Source organism: Dendropsophus ebraccatus, chromosome 9 (genome assembly GCF_027789765.1).
Source record: "Dendropsophus ebraccatus isolate aDenEbr1 chromosome 9, aDenEbr1.pat, whole genome shotgun sequence".
Lineage (NCBI taxonomy): Eukaryota > Metazoa > Chordata > Amphibia > Anura > Hylidae > Dendropsophus > Dendropsophus ebraccatus.
In genome coordinates this window covers 99,447,093-99,467,673 of record NC_091462.1, presented here as the reverse complement: position 1 = coordinate 99,467,673, position 20,581 = coordinate 99,447,093, and the positions used below count along the sequence as shown (strand labels likewise).

Sequence of the window (20,581 nt, the reverse complement as noted above, 5' to 3'; positions counted from 1 at the left end):
CCTGTTCAGGTTTAGGCTGGGTTCACACTATGTATATTTCAGGCAGTATTTGGTCCTCATGTCAGGTCCTCATAGCAACCAAAACCAGGAGTGGATTGAAAACACAGAAAGGATCTGTTCACACAATGTTGAAATTGAGTGGATGGCCGCCATATAACAGTAAATAACGGCCATTATTTCAATACCACAGCCGTTGTTTTAAAATAACAGCAAATATTTGCCATTAAATGATGGCCATCCACTCAATTACAACATTATGTGAACAGAGCATTTCTGTGTTTTCAATCCACTCCTGGTTTTGGTTGCTATACAGCCTCACAAATACAGCCTCAAATATACATAGTGTGAACCCAGCCTTAAAGTGTATTTGAGGGGACTGTGTGTTAGAAAGCCCCACAAAGCACCCCATTTCAGAAACTGCACCCCCCAAACTCTGCAAAAACACATCCAGAAAGTTTTTTAACCCTTTAGGGGAGTCACAGAAATAAAAGCTAAGTGTGTAAGAAATTTGAAAATTTTTATTTTCTGTGCAGAGATTTTATTGTAATCCAATATTTTTCATAATTATGACCCTATTACCAGAGAAATGCACCCCAATAATTATTGCCCCGTTTCTGCAGTTTATAGAAATACCCCATATGTGGCCCTATTGCGCTATTTGACGCAACCACAAGCCTCAGATACAAAGGAGCGCCTAGTGAATTTCAATGGCTCCATTATATTCGGTCATTTCTGACTGTACCACTTCAGGTTGGCAGAGGCTCTGGGGTGCCAAAACCTAAAAAACACCCCTAAAGGGACACCATTTAGAAAACTAGACCCCTCAAGGAATGTAACAAGGGGTGCGGTGAGCATCTGGACCCCATAGGTGCTTCACAGATTTTCCGAACAATGTGGCGTGAAAAAAGACAAAAGTATTTTTTACACTAAAACGTTGTTCTAGCCTTCAATTTTTCATTTTCACAAAGGGATAAAAGGAAAAAAAAAACACAAAACATGTAGTGCAGTTTCTCCCGAGTACAGAAATACCCCACATGTGGACATAAAGTGCCAAGCGGGCGCAGGACGAGCCTCCAAAGGGAAGGAGCGCCATTTGGATTTTGGAAGCTGAATTTCACTGGAATGGATTTCAAGGGCCACATCGCATTTACAAAGCCCTTGTGCTGCCAAAACACTGGAAACCCCCCACAAGTGACCCCATTCTGGAAACTACACCCCTCAAGGAATCTAACAAGGGGGGCAGTGAGCATATGGACCCCACTGGTGACGGGCACAAATGTGGAACAATGTGACGTGAAAGTGAAAAATTTCATTTTTTCACTTTCATGGCACAAATGTGCCCGTCATCAAGGGGTCCATTTGCTCACTGCACCCCTTGTTAGATTCCTTGAGGGGTGCAGTTTCCAGAATGGGGTCACTTGTGGGGGGTTTCCAGTGTTTTGGCAGCACGAGGGCTCTGTAAATGCGACATGGCGTTCATCATCCATTCTAGCCAAATCCAACCTCCAAAATCCAAATGGCGCTCCTTCCCTTCGGAGGCTTGCCCTGCGCCCACATGGCGCTTTATGTCCACATGTGGGGTATTTACGGACTCGGGGAAATTGCTCTACACATTGTGTTTTTTTTCTCTTTTAACCCCTTGTGAAAATGATAAATTCAAGGCTAGACCAACATTATAGTGTAAAAAATGTAATATTTCATTTTCACGCCACATTGTTCCACATTTGTGCCCGTCACCAGCGGGGTCCATATGCTCACTACACCCCTTGTTAGATTCCTTGAGGGGTGTAGTTTCCATAATGGGGTCACTTGTGGGGGGTTTCAACTGTCTTGGCAACACAGGGGCCTTTTAAATGCAACATGGCCCCTCGAAATCCAATCCAGTCAAATCCAGCCTCAAAAAACCAAATGGCGCTCCTTCCCTTTGGAGGCTTACCCTGCGCCCGCATGGCGCTTTATGTCCACATGTGGGGTATTTCCGTACTCAGGGGAAATTGCGCTACACATTTAGTGTTTTTTTTTACCTTTTAGCCCCTTGTGAAAATGAAAAAATCATGACAAGATTAATGATTTAGAGTAAAAATTTTTAAAAAATTACACTAAATGTTGGTCTAGCCTTGATTTTTTCCATTTCCACAAGGGGTTAAAAAAGAAAATGAACACAAAACGTGTAGGGTAATTTCCCCTGAGTACGAAAATACCCCACATATGGGCATAATGTGCCATATGGGCACAGGGCAAGCCACTAAAGGGACAGAGCGCCATTTAGAGGCTGGAATGGAGGATGGAGGCCATGTCGCACTTACAAAGCTCCTGTGCTGCCAGGACAGTAGAAACCCCCGACAAGTGACCCCATTCTGGAAACTACACCCCATAAGGAATCTAACAAGGGGTGCAGTGAGCATATGGACCCCACTGGTGATGGGCACTTACGTAGAACATGTGCCGAGAAAATAAAAAATACCATTTTTTTCATTTTCACGTCCCAAATGTGGCCGTCACCAGGGGGCCATATCCCCACTGCCCCCCCTTGTTAGATTCCTTATGGGGTGTAGTTTCCAGAATGGGGTCACTTGTGGGGGGTTTCTACTGTCCTGGCCGCACAGAGGTTTGTAATTGCATCATGGCATCCTCTAATGCAGGGGTGGGGAACCTCCGGCCCGCGGGCCGCATCCGGCCCCTGAGACCTCCCGATGCGGCCCGCGGCTCCCCTGTGACACGCGCTGCTCTGGAGGAAGAAAGGAGCCGGCGCACACAGCATCCTCTGTGACAGCTGCCGTGCTGTCTGTGTCGGCTCCTTCCTCCTCCAAAGCGGCGCGTGTCTTTAGTCTCTTGCGGGCCGCGCGCAATGACGTCATTTCATCGCGCGCCGCCTGCAGGAGAAGACCGGCACAGAGGACCTGGGAGAGAAGAGGACCTGGACAGCGTGGGAGCGGAGGTAAGGTGAGAGGGATGTTTATTTTTTTTTATTTGGGGGTTAAATAGGCTACCAGGGACATGACTGATGGGGGGGGATAACTAGGCTACCAGGGACATGACTGATGGGGGGGATAACTAGGCTACCAGGGACATGACTGATGGGGGGGGGGGGGATAACTAGGCTACTAGGGACAAGACTGTTGGGGGTTAACTGGTCCACCAGGGACATGACTGATGGGGGTTTACTGGTCCACCATGCATATGACTGTTGGGGGTTAACTGGTCCACCAGGGACATGACTGTTGGGGGGGGGGGATAACTAGGCCACCAGGGACAAGACTATTGGGGGGGGGATAACTAGGCCACCAGGGACAAGACTGTTGGGGGTTAACTGGTCCACCAGGGACATGACTGTTGGGGGTTAACTAGGCTACCAGGGACATGACTGTTGGGGGTTAACTAGGCTACCAGGGACATGACTGTTGGGGGTTAACTAGGCCACCAGGGACATGACTGTTGGGGGTTAACTAGGCCACCAGGGACATGACTGTTGGGGGTTAACTAGGCCACCAGGGACATGACTGTTGGGGGTTAACTAGGCCACCAGGGACATGACTAATGGGGGTTAACTAGGCCACCAGGGACAGGCCTGCTGGGGGGTTAACTAGGCTACCAGGGACATGCCTGATGGGGGGTTAACTAGGCTACCAGGGACATGACTGAGGGATTAGCTAGGCTACCAGGGACATGACTGATGTGGGTTAACTAGGCTACCAGGGACATGCCTGATGGGGGTTAACTGGTCCACCAGGGACAGGCCTGATGGGGGTTAGCTAGGCCACCAGGGACATGACTGTTGGGGGTTAACTAGGCCACCAGGGACATGACTAATGGGGGTTAACTAGGCCACCAGGGACAGGCCTGATGGGGGGTTAACTAGGCTACCAGGGACATGACTGATGTGGGTTAATTAGGCTACCAGGGACATGCCTGATGGGGGTTAACTAGGCCACCAGGGACATGCCTGATGGGGGTTAACTAGGCTACCAGGGACATGCCTGATGGGGGTTAACTAGGCTACCAGGGACATGCCTGATGGGGGTTAACTAGGCTACCAGGGACATGCCTGATGGGGGTTAACTAGGCTACCAGGGACATGCCTGATGGGGGTTAACTAGTCCACCAGGGACAAGACTGATGCGGGTTAACTAGGCTACCAGGGACATGACTGATGGGGGTTAACTAGGCTACCAGGGACATGACTGATGGGGGTTAACTAGTCCACCAGGGACATGACTGATGGGGGTTAACTAGGCTACCAGGGACATGACTGATGGGGGTTAACTAGGCTACCAGGGGCATGACTGATGGGGGTTAACTAGGCTACCAGGGACATGCCTGATGGGGGTTAACTAGGCTACCAGGGACATGGCTGATGGGGGTTAACTAGTCCACCAGGGACAAGACTGATGCGGGTTAACTAGGCTACCAGGGACATGACTGATGGGGGTTAACTAGGCTACCAGGGACATGACTGATGGGGGTTAACTAGTCCACCAGGGACATGCCTGATGGGGGTTAACTAGGCTACCAGGGACATGACTGATGGGGGTTAACTAGTCCACCAGGGACATGACTGATGGGGGTTAACTAGGCTACCAGGGACATGCCTGATGGGGGTTAACTAGGCTACCAGGGACATGGCTGGGGGGGTTAAGTAGGCTACCAGGGACATGGCTGGGGGTTAACTAGGCTACCAGGGACATGGCTGGGGGGGTTAAGTAGGCTACCAGGGACATGGCTGGGGGTTAACTACAATAGCAGGGGCACTAGGCGAACAATACTTTGCCTTGCCCTGGGTGCTGCAAACCCCCGCTACTAACTGCCGCGCACGGTATGCGGCCCTCGAATGATTTTATAAATGCCCGACCGGCCCTCGACATGGAAAAGGTTCCCCACCCCTGCTCTAATGGGAATGGCGGCCATACCTACTTAGCTGGGGAAAAGGGAAAAGGGGGTATTAGGCCAATTATTGGTTTATAAGGTTGGAAATGACAGGTGTCCATCAAATTCAACCTGTGTTGACCCAGAGGAAGGCAAAAAAAAACCTCGTGAGGCAGACGACAGTAGCCTCATCACAGGGGAAAAATTCCTTCCCGACTCCATAATGGCGATCAGAATAATCCCCGGATCAATGTGACCCCTGAAATAGGAATAAGGGACAGAATTTAGATAATGTAGAACCCCAGTGACGTGTGGTGCGCCTTGGAGCGATCCAGTATGCAGAGGCCGGGGGGATCAGGACAGGTGTCACACTGGAAAATGGCGTCCTTCCTGATCCCCCTGTTACGCCACACTCTGCACTTCTTCTGGGGTCTCCCGTTCTCCAGTGTGGGGGACGTCACCTGGAAATGTTGTCCTGGTGAGATACGGGGTCCTTCATATCCAGAAGTGCTGGGTCCGCTCCATGGCTGCTAAATATTAGGGCTCTATTACTGCTTCTGATATGTTCGGATCGTGCCGCAATCTACAGTAGCTCAGGCAGTGACGGACCAGAAGAGGGGGTGCTGGTATAAAAGTTATCCCCGTACAAGTGGTGACCTTTATCCAGCAGTGGGAAGATCAGTTCCCGGACGATCTCCCCACTAACTCCGAGGATTGGGGGTGGGGGGCATCTGGGGGCTGGATTTGGGTGTCCCTTCCTTCATACACTCTAAGAGTACGTGCACACTGCGGAATGGCGAAGGATAACCCTTCGTGCATTCCGCAGTTGGCACCCACCGGCGGACTGATGCGGGCGCGCGTCTCCGTCCGTGTCATAGACTCCATTCTATGCACGGGCGGATTCCGCTCTCTGTCCAACGTGTTCATTCTTTGGACGGACGATGGAATCCGCCTGTGCATAGAATGGAGTCTATGACACGGGTAGAGACATGCGCCCGCATCAGTCCGCCGGCGGGTGCCAGCTGCGGAATGCACAAAAGGTTATCCTTCGCCATTCCGCAGTGTGCACGTACCCTAAATCTGTAAGTGTACCCTGAGGTACGCTCACAGAGTTAGTAGAATTTTACACCATACCGTCATCTCTTATTGGGACGGTACTGGCGGAAAAGACGTGTCTGGGAGGCAGCGTATGCTACGCTACCCCCAGATACGTCATTGGAGGATGAGGATGAATGGAGGTACGAAGGATCCCCCCATTTATCCTCACTGGCTGTTTCGGTGTCAGAGGCAATAATAACGTATCCCTCTGACGCCGAAAACACCCTGGTGGCCACTTTTATATAGGGATTGGTATATGGGGTATGTAGTGGTGTAGTGTCAAACTTTATTCAATGTAGTGTAGTGTGGTGTAATGTAGTGTTTTTGACGTGTTTTTTTACATTAAGTATAAAAAAAAAAAACTACGCCAAAAATGGTGTTGCTGATAAATGCCGCACTTATGTGCGGCACTTATCAGCAGACTGTGGCAGTAAGATATAGAAAAAAAAGCACACTACGCCAAAAAGGAGGAGTCGCTGATTAGCAGCGCACTTTCGTGCGATGCTGATCAACACTCAGCGGCGATAGGGTGCGGAAAATAGAAAAAAAAAAAAAAACAACTTTATTACATACTGAACATCCCTGTAGCTGCTGATAAGTGTATTACACATATCAGCCGCTAGAGGGCAGCAGAACGGAAAATCCCGAAAACCCGACGCTGGAGCCGAAAATAGCCGAACGTGACGTCACGGAAGAAGCCGAAGACCCGAACGAGACCACGAGGACGGCGCGAACCCGGAAGACGCCGATCAGGACCCCGGGACAGGTGAGTAATGTACGAATACCTGCTCTGGACCCCTCAGCTACCTAGCTGAGGGGTCCAGAGCAGGTATTTATAACTTTTGGGGACTTTGATCGCCGTGAACGGCCAGCCGGTAGCGGCCGGCCGTTCACGGCGATCGGGACGGTGGCACCTGGCCACCATTACTTTTTACAGTAATGGCGGTCGGTGCCGTCCTCGGACAGCACCGACCGCCATTTTTTCCGGGTCATCAGGTCACCGATGACCCGGAAAGGTTCCGATCGCCGCTATTGGCTGATCTGAACTGATAAGCCAATAGCGGCGATTGTCGGCATGGGGGGGGTTAACAACCCCCCATGCCGACAGGGAGAGATGGCCTGCAGTGTATTTCTGCAGGCCATCTCTCCCGATCGCATGCGGCCGGTCCGCGGCGCCCTCTTAAAGGACCCGCGTACCGGTACGTCATGGGTCCTTAAGTGACAGTGATCCATGACGTACCGGTACGACATGGGTCCTTAAGAGGTTAAGAGAGAAATATGTCCCTTAGAGCGAAATGGGTCCTTTTAAGAGCAACCTGGGTCCCTTTAAGAGCGAAATGGGTCCCTTTAAGAGCGACCTGGGTCCCTTTAAGAGCGAAATGGGTCCCTTTAAGAGCGAAATGGGTCCCTTTAAGAGCGAAATGGGTCCTTTTAAGAGCAACCTGGGTCCCTTTAAGAGCGAAATGGGTCCCTTTAAGAGCGACCTGGGTCCCTTTAAGAGCGAAATGGGTCCCTTTAAGAGCGAAATGGGTCCCTTTAAGAGCGAAATGGGTCCCTTTAAGAGCGAAATGGGTCCCTTTAAGAGCGAAATGGGTCCCTTTTAGAGTGACCTGGGTCCCTTTAAGAGCAAAATATGTCCCTTTAAGAGCGAAATATATCCCTTTAAGAGCGAAATATGTCCCTTTAAGACCGAAATTGGTCCCTTTAAGAGTGAAATTGGTCCATTTAAGAGCGACCTGGGTCCCTTTAAGAGTGAAATATGTCCCTTTAAGAGCGACCTGGGTCCCTTTAAGAGCAAAATATGTCCCTTTAAGAGCAAAATGGGTCCCTTTAAGAGCGACCTGGGTCCCTTTAAGAGTGAAATTGGTCCCTTTAAGAGCGACCTGGGTCCCTTTAAGAGCGATTTGGGTCCCTTTAAGAGCGATTTGGGTCCCTTTAAGAGCAAAATGGGTCCCTTTAAGAGCAAAATATGTCCGTTTAAGAGCGAATCGGGTCCCTTTAAGAGCGACCTGGGTCCCTTTAAGAGCGACCTGGGTCCCTTTAAGAGCGAATTGGGTCCCTTTAAGCGTGAAATTTGTCCCTTTAAGAGCGACCTGGGTCCCTTTAAAAGCGAAATATGTCCCTTTAAGAGCGAAATATGTCCCTTTAAGAGCAAAATATGTCCCTTTAAGAGCAAAATATGTCCCTTTAAGAGCAAAATGGGTCCCTTTAAGAGCGAATTGGGTCCCTTTAAGCGTGAAATTTGTCCCTTTAAGAGCGACCTGGGTCCCTTTAAAAGCGAAATATGTCCCTTTAAGAGCGACCTGGGTCCCTTTAAGAGCGAAATATGTCCCTTTAAGAGCGAAATATGTCCCTTTAAGAGCAAAATATGTCCCTTTAAGAGCAAAATATGTCCCTTTAAGAGCAAAATGGGTCCCTTTAAGAGCGACCTGGGTCCCTTAAAGAGTGAAATATGTCCCTTTAAGAGCGACCTGGGTCCCTTAAAGAGTGAAATATGTCCCTTTAAGAGCGACCTTGGTCCCTTAAAGAGTGAAATGGGTCCCTTTAAGAGCGACCTGGGTCCCTGTAAGAGCAAAATATGTCCCTTTAAGAGCGAAATATGTCCCTTTAAGAGCAAAATGGGTCCCTTTAAAAGCGACCTGGGTCCCTTTAAGAGCGAAATATGTCCCTTTAACCCTTTAAGGACATGGCCCATTTTCGTTTTTACGTTTTCGGTTTTTCCTCCTTGTGTTTAAAAGGTCATAGCACTTGCATTTTTCCACCTAGAAACCCCCATGACCCCTTATTTCTTGCGTCACTAATTGTACTTTGCAATTACAGGCTGAATTTTTGCATAAAGTACACTGCGAAACCAGAAAAAAATTCGAAGTGTGGTGAAATTGAAAAAAAAAACGCATTTCTTTTATTTGGGGGAACTGTGTTTTTACGCCATTCATTCACCCTGGGGTAAAACTGACTTGTTATGCATGTTCCTCAAGTCGTTACGATTAAAACGATATATAACATGTATAACTTATATTGTATCTGATGGCCTGTAAAAAATTCAAACCGTTGTTAACCAATATACGTTCCTTAAAATCGCTCCATTCCCAGGCTTATAGCGCTTTTATCTTTTGGTCTATGGGGCTATGCGAGGTGTCATTTTTTGCGCCATGATTTGATCTTTCTATCGGTACCTTGATTGCCCATATACGTCTTTTTGATCGCTTTTTATTACATTTTTTCTGGATTTGATGCGACCAAAAATGCGCAATTTTGCACTTTGGGATTTTTTTGCGCTGACGCCGTTTACCGTACGAGATCAGGAATGTGATTAATTAATAGTTTGGGCGATTACGCACGCGGCGATAGCAAACATGTTTATTTATTTATTTATTTGTTTACTTTTATTTAAAACCTGGGAAAAGGGGGGTGATTCAGACTTTTATTAGGGGAGGGGGCTTTTTACTATTAACAACACTTTTTTTTTTTTTTTTTACACATATACTAGAAGCCCCCCTGGGGGACTTCTAGTATATACACTTGGATCTCTCATTGAGATCTCTGCAGCATAGATATGCTGCAGAGATCCATGAGATCGGCACTCGTTTGCTTTCGGCTGCTGCAGCCGGAAGTAAACGAGTGCCGAGCCGAGGACGGCGCCATCTTGGACGCGTCCCCGGCCGGCATCAGTAACGGAGATCGCTCCTCCGGGACAAGGTCCCGGAGGAGCGATCTCCCCCACTAGACACCAGGGAAACGTTGCCTCCGGTAATCGGAGGCAGCTGTCAACTTTTGACAGCTGCCTCCGATTAGCTAATTAGCGGGCACGGCGATCCGACCGTGCCCGCTAATAGCAGCGGTCCCGGGCTACTCGCGGCACCCGGGACCGCGGCACTTCAAAGCGGGGCCGCCGCGCGGCCCCGCTTTGAAGTGCAAGTGAGGACATAGGACGTACCGGTACGTCCTATGTCCTTAAGAGGTTAAGAGCGAAATTGGTCCCTTTAAGAGCGAAATTGGTCCCTTTAAGAGCGAAATATGTCCCTTTAAGAGCGAAATTGGTCCCTTTAAGAGCGAAATTGGTCCCTTTAAGAGCAAAATATGTCCCTTTAAGAGCGAAATATGTCCCTTTAAGAGCAAAATATGTCCCTTTAAGAACGAAATATGTCCCTTTAAGAGCAAAATGGGTCCTTTTAAGAGCGACCTGGGTCCCTTTAAGAATGAAATTGGTCCCTTTAAACGTGAAATTGGTCCTTTCAAGAGTGAAATGGGTCCCTTTAAGAGCGAAATGGGTCCCTTTAAGCGTGAAATTGGTCCTTTTAAGAGTGAAATTGGTCCCTGTAAGAGTGACCTAGGTCCCTTTAAGATCAAAATATGTCCCTTTAAGAGCAAAATGGGTCCCTTTAAGAGCGACCTTGGTCCCTTTAAGAGCGTCCAGGGTCCCTTTAAGAGCGACCAGGGTCCCTTTAAGAGCGTCCAGGGTCCCTTTAAGAGCGTCCAGGGTCCCTTTAAGAGCGTCCAGGGTCCCTTTAAGAGCGTCCAGGGTCCCTTTAAGAGCGACCTGGGTCCCTTTAAGAGCGACCTGGGTCCCTTTAAGAGCGACCTGGGTCCCTTTAAGAGCGACCTGGGTCCCTTTAAGAGCGACCTGGGTCCCTTTAAGAGCGACTTGGGTTCCGTTAAGAGTGACCTGGGTCCCTTTAAGAGCGAAGGGACCCACGTTGCTCTTAAAGCGACCCAGGTCTCTCCTAAATGGACCCATGTCGCTCTTAAAGGGATGGGACCCAAGTCGCTCTTAAAGGGACGACACCCAGGATTAAAGTTAAATGGAAGTCACTGGTAAAGGGGCGCTCTTTTCAAGCACTATGTATTTCCCTGGAAATGCAAATCTAGTTTTCTTTTGTTAATGAAATTTACAAACTTTACTTTTAGAATTGCAGCGGATGTCACAGTAAAACCTGCTGTGATTCCCGCGCTGTCAGTCTGAATAGTTGTACATACTCACAGTGGAGTTGTCATCCTGCTACGAGTATGTAAACGTCGCCCCCCCTAACCTGTGGCGGCCCGCTGCATACAGTACCGGTCCACGCTCCGGCCGGCTTCTGTGGCTCCCGGCATCCTAACTTCCTGCTCAGCCAATCAGTGCGCTGTCTCACCACAGCCAATGATTGGCCGAGTCGGACATCATGATGCCGGGAGCCACAGAACACGTTGGAGCGTGGACCGGTACTGTATGCAGTCGGCCGCCACAGGTTAGGGGGGGGGGCGGCGTTTACATACTCGTAGCAGGATGACAATTCCACTGTGAGTATGTACAACTATTCAGACTGACAGCGCGGGAATCACAGCGGATTTCATAGTAATTCAGTTACATATGAACCCACCCGGACTCTGAAACTTTATTCAGAACGGAGATCCTGTTAGTGGAGAAGTCCGGGCTCTGATTTTTTTATTTTTTATTTTTTTTTTCAAAAGAGTCAGGAAGGAGGTGGCTGAACATAACAACATGCACTTACCTCCCTGGCTCCAGCGCTGGGGCCGCCGTCCTCCACTTTGGTTCCTGGTCTGAGCTGGGACCTGGGTCGCGGTGTGTCAGGCTCGCTCGGCCAGTCAGTGGCCAAGGTGGGACCACACTACGGCCACTGACCGGCTGAGCGGGGCTGACACGCCCTGACCCGGGTCCCCGCTCAGACAGCAGACCTCAGCGCTGGAGCCGGGGAGGTAAGTGCACGTTGTTACGTTCGGCTCTTTTGAAAAAATAAATTCAGAGCCCGGACTTCTCCTTTAAGCCACCCTTCTCCAACCTCACCGACCGATAAGCCTCAGTGAGTTATAGATAGAGGGAGGTAGATGCAGTTGTTGATGCTTTTGTGCGTATTGTGAAGGGGATGACTTTAGCTGCAACTTCCTTTCTCCAGTAGGAAGAGCAGCTCTGGAGCACAAACTGCTGCTTTCAGTGGGATTCTGTGCATATTCAGGGATAGGGGTAGTCCCATCCCTATAGGTGCCCCCCCTGTACTCTGGGGTTTGTTGACCTCCCGCTCTCCAGTTCTGCTTTATAGAGTACAGCGGCTCCTGCCAGGGATTTTCCACTCTTACGAATGCGTCGCCCACTGCTGAACATGCCTTTGTGTTTGCATCACTCTCCTGCTGCACGGTCAGCGCTCGCACACACTCATACACACTCTACCACTGCCGGGGACGGTTGTGAAATCTGCTGCTGAGTATCAGGAGGGAACTTCCTGCACAGGGCGAGGTACGGAGGGTGGAAGGGGCTGGGGTGGTTGGGCACCTGGGGTGAGGTGCGGCAGCTGTGCACAGACCTGGAGCTAGTGGGAGCCGCCTGCCTGATGTAGCAGAGTTATAACTTTATACACAGAATTGTCTAGCTGTATACCCAGCAAGTATCTATCTCATAGCTATCTGTCCACACTTACAGAATGGCATGCTGCTGTCACTGGATGTCCACCAGCAGAATAGTGAGTGCAGCTCTGGAGTATAATACAGCATGTAACTCAGGATAAGTAATGTAATGTATGTACACAGTGACCCCACCAGCAGAATAGTGAGTGCAGCTCTGGAGTATAATACAGGATGTAACTCAGGATCAGTAATGTAATATATGTACACAGTGACCCCCACCAGCAGAATAGTGAGTGCAGATCTGGAGTATAATACAGGATGTAACTCAGGATCAGTACAGGATAAGTAATGTAATGTATGTACACAGTGACCCCACCAGCAGAATAGTGAGTGCAGCTCTGGAGTATAATATAGGATGTAACTCAGGATTAGTACAGGATAAGTCATGTAATGTATGTACACAGTGACCCCCGAGAAGAATAGTGAGTGCAGCTCTGAGGTATAATACACAGTGTACTCCAGCACTTCATGAACCGGTAAACTATACATCAAATAAACTTACAGCTCTTACAATTGTAGTGGAAAACATGTCTTTATACCGTCCTATACCAGCAAGCTCTATCTATCTATGGGTGTTATTATTGGGTTGTATTATTATTATATCAGTGTAGGGTTTTCCTCCAGCGGTGGATTGGTGTGAATAGTGACAGACCGCTCTGGGGGGTGATTGTAGGAATACCATAGCATGGAGAAAGGATATGGGCCTTGTATAACAGGTCACAGTCATTGGCACAGCTGTAATTGGGGCCCGGTGTGCACAGGTCAGTATATAGGTGAGGACAGTGTTATGACATAGCAGGTTACATAAGGCAGACAGGTCACATTGGTGCCCCCCCTGCGGTATATCTGGAGGTATAATGACTGGTTACCTATTACTAATGGCACAGGGTCACATAGCGCAGATTCCTTCTATTACATGTAATGCACATACCTGACCCCTCGGACCCTGACCCCTGGCACACGACTATTATTGCTGTCAACAGATCACGTCACTGACAAAGCCTGTGCCAGTAGGCAGCCCAGAGCCAGCCCAGATGTCACTGCCATACTAATGGCCCTGGCATGAATGGACAGGGTTGCAGTTCTGTCCATGCAGAATTCATGCTTATGTCTTTATTAATATCAGCACGGTTTTGTGTGAACAGGCCCTTATCAGGTTACAGTGCATAGAGGAGGGTCTTCTGGTCTAGATACCCCTCTATCTTCCAGGGGTGGGAGCCCCTTTAAGGCTATGTTCACACTGTGTAAAATAACGGCCGTTATTTTCAACGGCCGTTATTTTGAGGCCAAAACAACGGCCGTAGAATTACTATTGTACGGGCTAGTCGTGAAACTACGTCCGTTGTTTAATTTTGATTTCTAGTATGATTATAAACGGGATGAAACAGGTCATTTACTTTAAATACTGCGCCCAGCCCAAGAAACCACTCAGAAATTTTTTTTACATCAAAATCAAGTTTAATTCGGCAGATGTAAGTTTTACATTCGCGGCCGCATTGAAATCCACGGCCGTTGTTGCAGTATTACCGGTCGGAAATAATTGACATGTTCATTTTTCACAAGGCCGTATAAACAACGGCCGTTATCTGATACGTAGTGTGAATTCAACGGCCGTAGTTACATTGCATTGCAGTCATTATAGGGAACATCAAAACAACGGCCGTAGTTTTGCGGCGCGGACAACGGTCTTTATTTTACGTAGTGTGAACATAGCCTTAATCTGTATGTCCGTGCATTGTGTTACATTTACACAGCTGGATTATGCAGGGAGCACCATATGGCGGCACATGTAGTGCCTATGTAACTTTAATACAGGACCTAAGGATGCAGTATACCTCCATTCAGGCTTCATTCACACTGCACTGTAGTATTTATAGACTCACACTCACATATTCCTTTAGGAAACTTCAGCAGGAGATCCCATTGAGCCGGGTCCTTCTGTTTTCTATAGTATGTGAGAATACCCCTTGTACTAATGATCGGGAAATACAAGGATATAGCCCTGCGTCATATCATGGAAACAGCCATTGTTTGTTACTGCCGTCTCCACGTGAGATCTTTCCAAGTGAGCTTAATAAAAACAGGCTGTGGGAATGTATGGGCTGAGAGCGGATCTATGTGCAATGCTGCCATACGGCCCTACAGCATATGGATTGTGTCCAGTCCCTGCCTGTCCAAGTGTATTGTGAGAGTCATCCAGTTACAGCTCACACTGACAGCGAATAGTACTACATAGACGGGAAAGATGGTTTGTAAAGTAATTTGTCCTCAACACCAATGTTTTATACAGAATAACACGACCATCATGTATCAGCAAGGAGGTTATTACATGTCATAGTCTTTTTATCCCGGGAGGAACTTTTTCTTTCACTCATTGTTACTTCCTGCTGTGTATTGTGCTGTAAGAAGGAAAAAACTTCTATATACAGGAATATAACTACTATAATACTGATCCTATATACAAGAATATAACTACTATAATACTGCTCCTATATACAAGAATATAACTACTATAATACTGCTCCTATATACAGGAATATAACTACTATAATACTGCCCCTATATACAAGAATATAACTACTATACTACTGCTCCTATATACAAGAATATAACTACTATAATACTGCCCCTATATACAGGGATATAACTACTATAATACTGCCCCTATATACAAGAATATAACTACTATAATATTGCTTCTATGTACAAGAATATAACTACTATAATACTGCCCCTATATACAAGAATATAACTACTATAATACTGCCCCTATATACAGGAATATAACTACTATAATACTGCCCCTATATACAGGAATATAACTACTATAATACTGCCTCCTATATACAAGAATATAACTACTATAATACTGCCCCTATATACAAGAATATAACTACTATAATACTGCTCCTATATACAAGAATATAACTACTATAATACTGCTCCTATATACAGGAATATAACTACTATAATACTGCTCCTATATACAAGAATATAACTACTATAATACTGCTCATGTATACAAGGATATAACTACTATAATACTGCTCCTATATACAAGAATATAACTACTATAATACTGCTCCTATATACAAGAATATAACTACTATAATACTGCACCTATATACAAGAATATAACTACTATAATACTGCTCCTATATACAGGAATATAACTACTATAATACTGCCCCTATATACAGGGATATAACTACTATAATACTGCCCCTATATACAAGAATATAACTACTATAATATTGCTTCTATGTACAAGAATATAACTACTATAATACTGCTCCTATATACAGGAATATAACTACTATAATACTGCCCCTATATACAAGAATATAACTACTATAATACTGCCCCTATATACAGGAATATAACTACTATAATACTGCCCCTATATACAGGAATATAACTACTATAATACTGCCTCCTATATACAAGAATATAACTACTATAATACTGCTCCTATATACAGGAATATAACTACTATAATACTGCTCCTATATACAAGAATATAACTACTATAATACTGCTCATGTATACAAGGATATAACTACTATAATACTGCTCCTATATACAAGAATATAACTACTATAATACTGATCCTATATACAAGAATATAACTACTATAATACTGCTCCTATATACAAGAATATAACTACTATAATACTGCTCCTATATACAGGAATATAACTACTATAATACTGCCCCTATATACAAGAATATAACTACTATACTACTGCTCCTATATACAAGAATATAACTACTATAATACTGCCCCTATATACAGGGATATAACTACTATAATACTGCCCCTATATACAAGAATATAACTACTATAATATTGCTTCTATGTACAAGAATATAACTACTATAATACTGCCCCTATATACAAGAATATAACTACTATAATACTGCCCCTATATACAGGAATATAACTACTATAATACTGCCCCTATATACAGGAATATAACTACTATAATACTGCCTCCTATATACAAGAATATAACTACTATAATACTGCCCCTATATACAAGAATATAACTACTATAATACTGCTCCTATATACAAGAATATAACTACTATAATACTGCTCCTATATACAGGAATATAACTACTATAATACTGCTCCTATATACAAGAATATAACTACTATAATACTGCTCATGTATACAAGGATATAACTACTATAATACTGCTCCTATATACAAGAATATAACTACTATAATACTGCTCCTATATACAAGAATATAACTACTATAATACTGCACCTATATACAAGAATATAACTACTATAATACTGCTCCTATATACAGGAATATAACTACTATAATACTGCCCCTATATACAGGGATATAACTACTATAATACTGCCCCTATATACAAGAATATAACTACTATAATATTGCTTCTATGTACAAGAATATAACTACTATAATACTGCTCCTATATACAGGAATATAACTACTATAATACTGCCCCTATATACAAGAATATAACTACTATAATACTGCCCCTATATACAGGAATATAACTACTATAATACTGCCCCTATATACAGGAATATAACTACTATAATACTGCCTCCTATATACAAGAATATAACTACTATAATACTGCTCCTATATACAGGAATATAACTACTATAATACTGCTCCTATATACAAGAATATAACTACTATAATACTGCTCATGTATACAAGGATATAACTACTATAATACTGCTCCTATATACAAGAATATAACTACTATAATACTGCTCCTATATACAAGAATATAACTACTATAATACTGCCCCTATATACAAGAATATAACTACTATAATACTGCCCCTATATACAGGAATATAACTACTATAATTCTGCTCCTATATACAAGAATATACTATAATACTGCCCCTATATACAAGAATATAACTACTATAATACTGTCCCCTATATACAAGAATATACTATAATACTGCTCCTATATACAAGAATATAACTACTATAATACTGCCCCTATATACAGGAATATAACTACTATAATACTGCTCCTATATACAGGAATATAACTACTATAATACTGCCCCCTATATACAGGAATATAACTACTATAATACTGCTCCTATATACAAGAATATAACTACTATAATACTGCTCCTATATACAGGAATATAACTACTATAATACTGCTCCTATATACAAGAATATAACTACTATAATACTGCTCCTATATACAAGAATATAACTACTATAATACTGCTCCTATATACAAGAATATAACTACTATAATACTGCCCCTATATACAAGAATATAACTACTATAATACTGCCCCTATATACAGGAATATAACTACTATAACACTGCTCCTATATACAAGAATATAACTACTATAATACTGTCCCCTATATACAAGAATATACTATAATACTGCTCCTATATACAAGAATATAACTACTATAATACTGCCCCTATATACAGGAATATAACTACTATAACACTGCTCCTATATACAGGAATATAACTACTATAACACTGCCTCCTGTATTATTGAGGACTGGTTTATACTTTGTCACAGACGTTGATGGTGTATTTCTCCCCTCTCGCCCACAGAGGACCCCCGCTGCTGCCCAGAGATGTCGGCCTAGATTATGACCTCGAGTAAGAATCCAAGATTCAATCATTTTTCAGCTGGTGCCACGAACATACCACCAGAAAACACCAACGGGGTACCGGCCTTTTATCCCCACTATTTCCTGCTTTTTTTTTCTTGTATGACTCCCTCCATAAAACGTGGTTCTTATTGGGGGAATAAATAAATCTAAATGTTTTCTCGGGGGGCGCACCTCACCTGCCTCTATTATCCGGGCGCACAGAACTAGATGGTCAGCATTCAGCCCGAGCCCACCCCTGGTCCTGCCCCCTGTAATGTAGAGAATGGGAATTAGGGGAGGAGATCCCCAGGGACTTAAAGGGGTACTTCACCCCAAAAAAGTCTTTTAAATCAAATGCCAGAGACTTGTAATTTACTTTTATTAAAAAAAAACCTCAAGCCTTCCAGTACTTATCAGCTGCTGTATGTCCTGCAGGAAGTGGTGTATTCTTTCCAGTCTGACACAGTGCTCTCTGCTGCCACCTCTGTCCATGTCAGGAGCTGTCCAGAGTAGAAGTAAATTCTCAAGGAAAACCTACCCTGCTCTCGAGACTGGAAATAATACCACTTCCTGCAGGACATACAGCAGCTGAGTATTGTAAGACTTTAGATTTTAGAAGTAAATTACAAATCTCTGACACTTTCTGGCAGCAGCTGATTTGGAAGAGTAAACTACCCCTTTAATAACAGCAATAATAGCCCTAAAATCATCTTATTACCACTCTGTAGGGTTCTCACAATAATAAGAACTCTTTACGTTTTAGCCCATTTCTCACTTCCAGCTCTCCCCATTTCCCCTCCTCTCAGTCTCTCTCTTATTGCCCCCCTTAGAACCTCCTCCCCCCCTATATCACTCTACACCACATTCCAAATTATTATGCAAATTATGGATTGAAGTGTCATAAAAATCTACCAATGAATGGTATTGTGTCTCAGGGGTCTACATTAGATATTTCATGAAAACTTAAAGTGACTCTGTGACCCCCTTTTATTTTATATCATACGTCATGCTGCTTGTTCAAGTAAAAAGTGATCTTTTATCATCTGCAGATTGTGCAAAGTGGGTGGGGCTTCATGGCAACAGCAGCACTTAGCCCCACCCTCAGCGCCACCATTGGCCCCGCCCCTCTGTGATGTCATCAGCACATAGGCCTCTCCCCCTTGACGTCCATTTGTATGGGCCGACCTAGAGGGGGTGGGGCCTAGACCTTTAGGCCAGCCTGTTCCAATGGTCGGCAAGGGGGTGGGGCCGATGTGCCTATGACGTCATGGAGGGGCAGGGCCAACAGTGGCTCTGGACAGGGCTAAGTAGCGCTGTTGCCGTAAAGCCCCGCCCACTTAGCGCAATCCTCAGATGATAAAAGATCCCTTTTTACTAGAACAAGCACCATGATGTATGATATAAAATAAGATATGAAAAACGCTAAATTTACCCTTTACACCTGTGTAGAGAAGTCAGAATGCAAAAAGGGGGTGACTTTAAGCGTGATCCTCGTACTGTGAAGAGATTTGTAGAACAGACCACCGACGGGTTTGTACAGAGAAAGGTAGAATGAGGAATATTTCTGGAAGGCAAGTTCATCGGATTCAGCAGCTGCTGAAATGCCATTACACACCAGCAAACAGGTATGTGATGCTGCTGGTGCCACTGGAGTCCTGCGAACCTCAAGGTGTAGGATCCTTCAGAGACTTGCTGTGATGCATAAACCTACTGTGGTGCACCCCCAACCAGTGCTCACAAGCAGAAACCATGCAGTGGGCCCAGACCTATATGCGGACTCATTTTCAAACTTGTTTACTGATGAGCATCGTGCAACCCTGGATGGTCCAGTTGGATGGTTGGTGGATGGCCACCATGTCCCAACAAGGCTGCGACGCCAGCAAGGAGGTGGCGGAGTCATGTTTTGGGCCGGAATTATTGGAAGAGAGCTGGTCGGTTGTGACCTCTGCAAAGTATATAGAGTTTCTAAACAATCACTTCCTTCCATGGTACAAAAAGAAGAACCAGGCCTTCCAGAGCAAACACTTCTATAGGCATGACAATGCTCCATCTCATGCTGCTGGGAAGACCTCAGAGTCATTGGCTGCTATGGGCATAAAGGCAGAGAAACTCATGGTGTGGCCACCATCTTCCCCTGACCTCAACCCTATAGAGAACCTTTGCGGTATCATCATGCAAAGGATCTATGTGGATGGGCGGCAGCTCACATGAAAACAGCAGCTCTGGGAGGCGATTCCAACACCATGCCAAGAAATTCAAGCAGAAACTCTCCAAAAACTCAAGTTCTATGAATGCAAGAATTGTAAAGGTGATATCAAAGAAGTTCCTATGTTAGGCCTATGGTACGGAAATTACGTTGTGCTGCAGGCTGAGGGAATCCCGGCCGGAGCGTATACACACATGGTATATACTTCGGCCAGGATCCCTAGCAGCGCCGTAGATAACTGACATGTCCTTGTCCCTGAAAGCCCTGTCAGTGCACACTATGAAGCGAGCGGCTCCGGCCACACGCTCCATAGTGTGCCGTGGGGAGTTCTGATGCAGGTGCACACGACGCAAAAGATCATCCGGCCGGTACT

The 20,581-nt window shown here is 45.3% G+C and overlaps 1 protein-coding gene across 5 annotated transcripts in view; it reads left to right on the top strand.

Annotated features, from left to right (window-relative positions):
• Window positions 1-20,581, top strand: part of TRAF7 (TNF receptor associated factor 7) — a 47,914-nt gene that overhangs the window by 8,616 nt on the left and 18,717 nt on the right. For 2 of the 5 annotated variants that reach the window (XM_069984025.1, XM_069984023.1), the window contains exon 2: window positions 17,962-18,077. The exons of 1 other annotated variant lie outside the window; for it this stretch is intronic. In XM_069984025.1, the coding sequence (XP_069840126.1) occupies window positions 18,000-18,077 (78 nt within the window). In that variant the 5' untranslated portion in view covers window positions 17,962-17,999. Of the gene's footprint in view, window positions 1-12,104; window positions 12,194-17,961; window positions 18,078-20,581 lie in introns of those variants that run through there. 2 more of the 5 variants (XM_069984024.1, XM_069984026.1) reach the window with 2 other exon arrangements.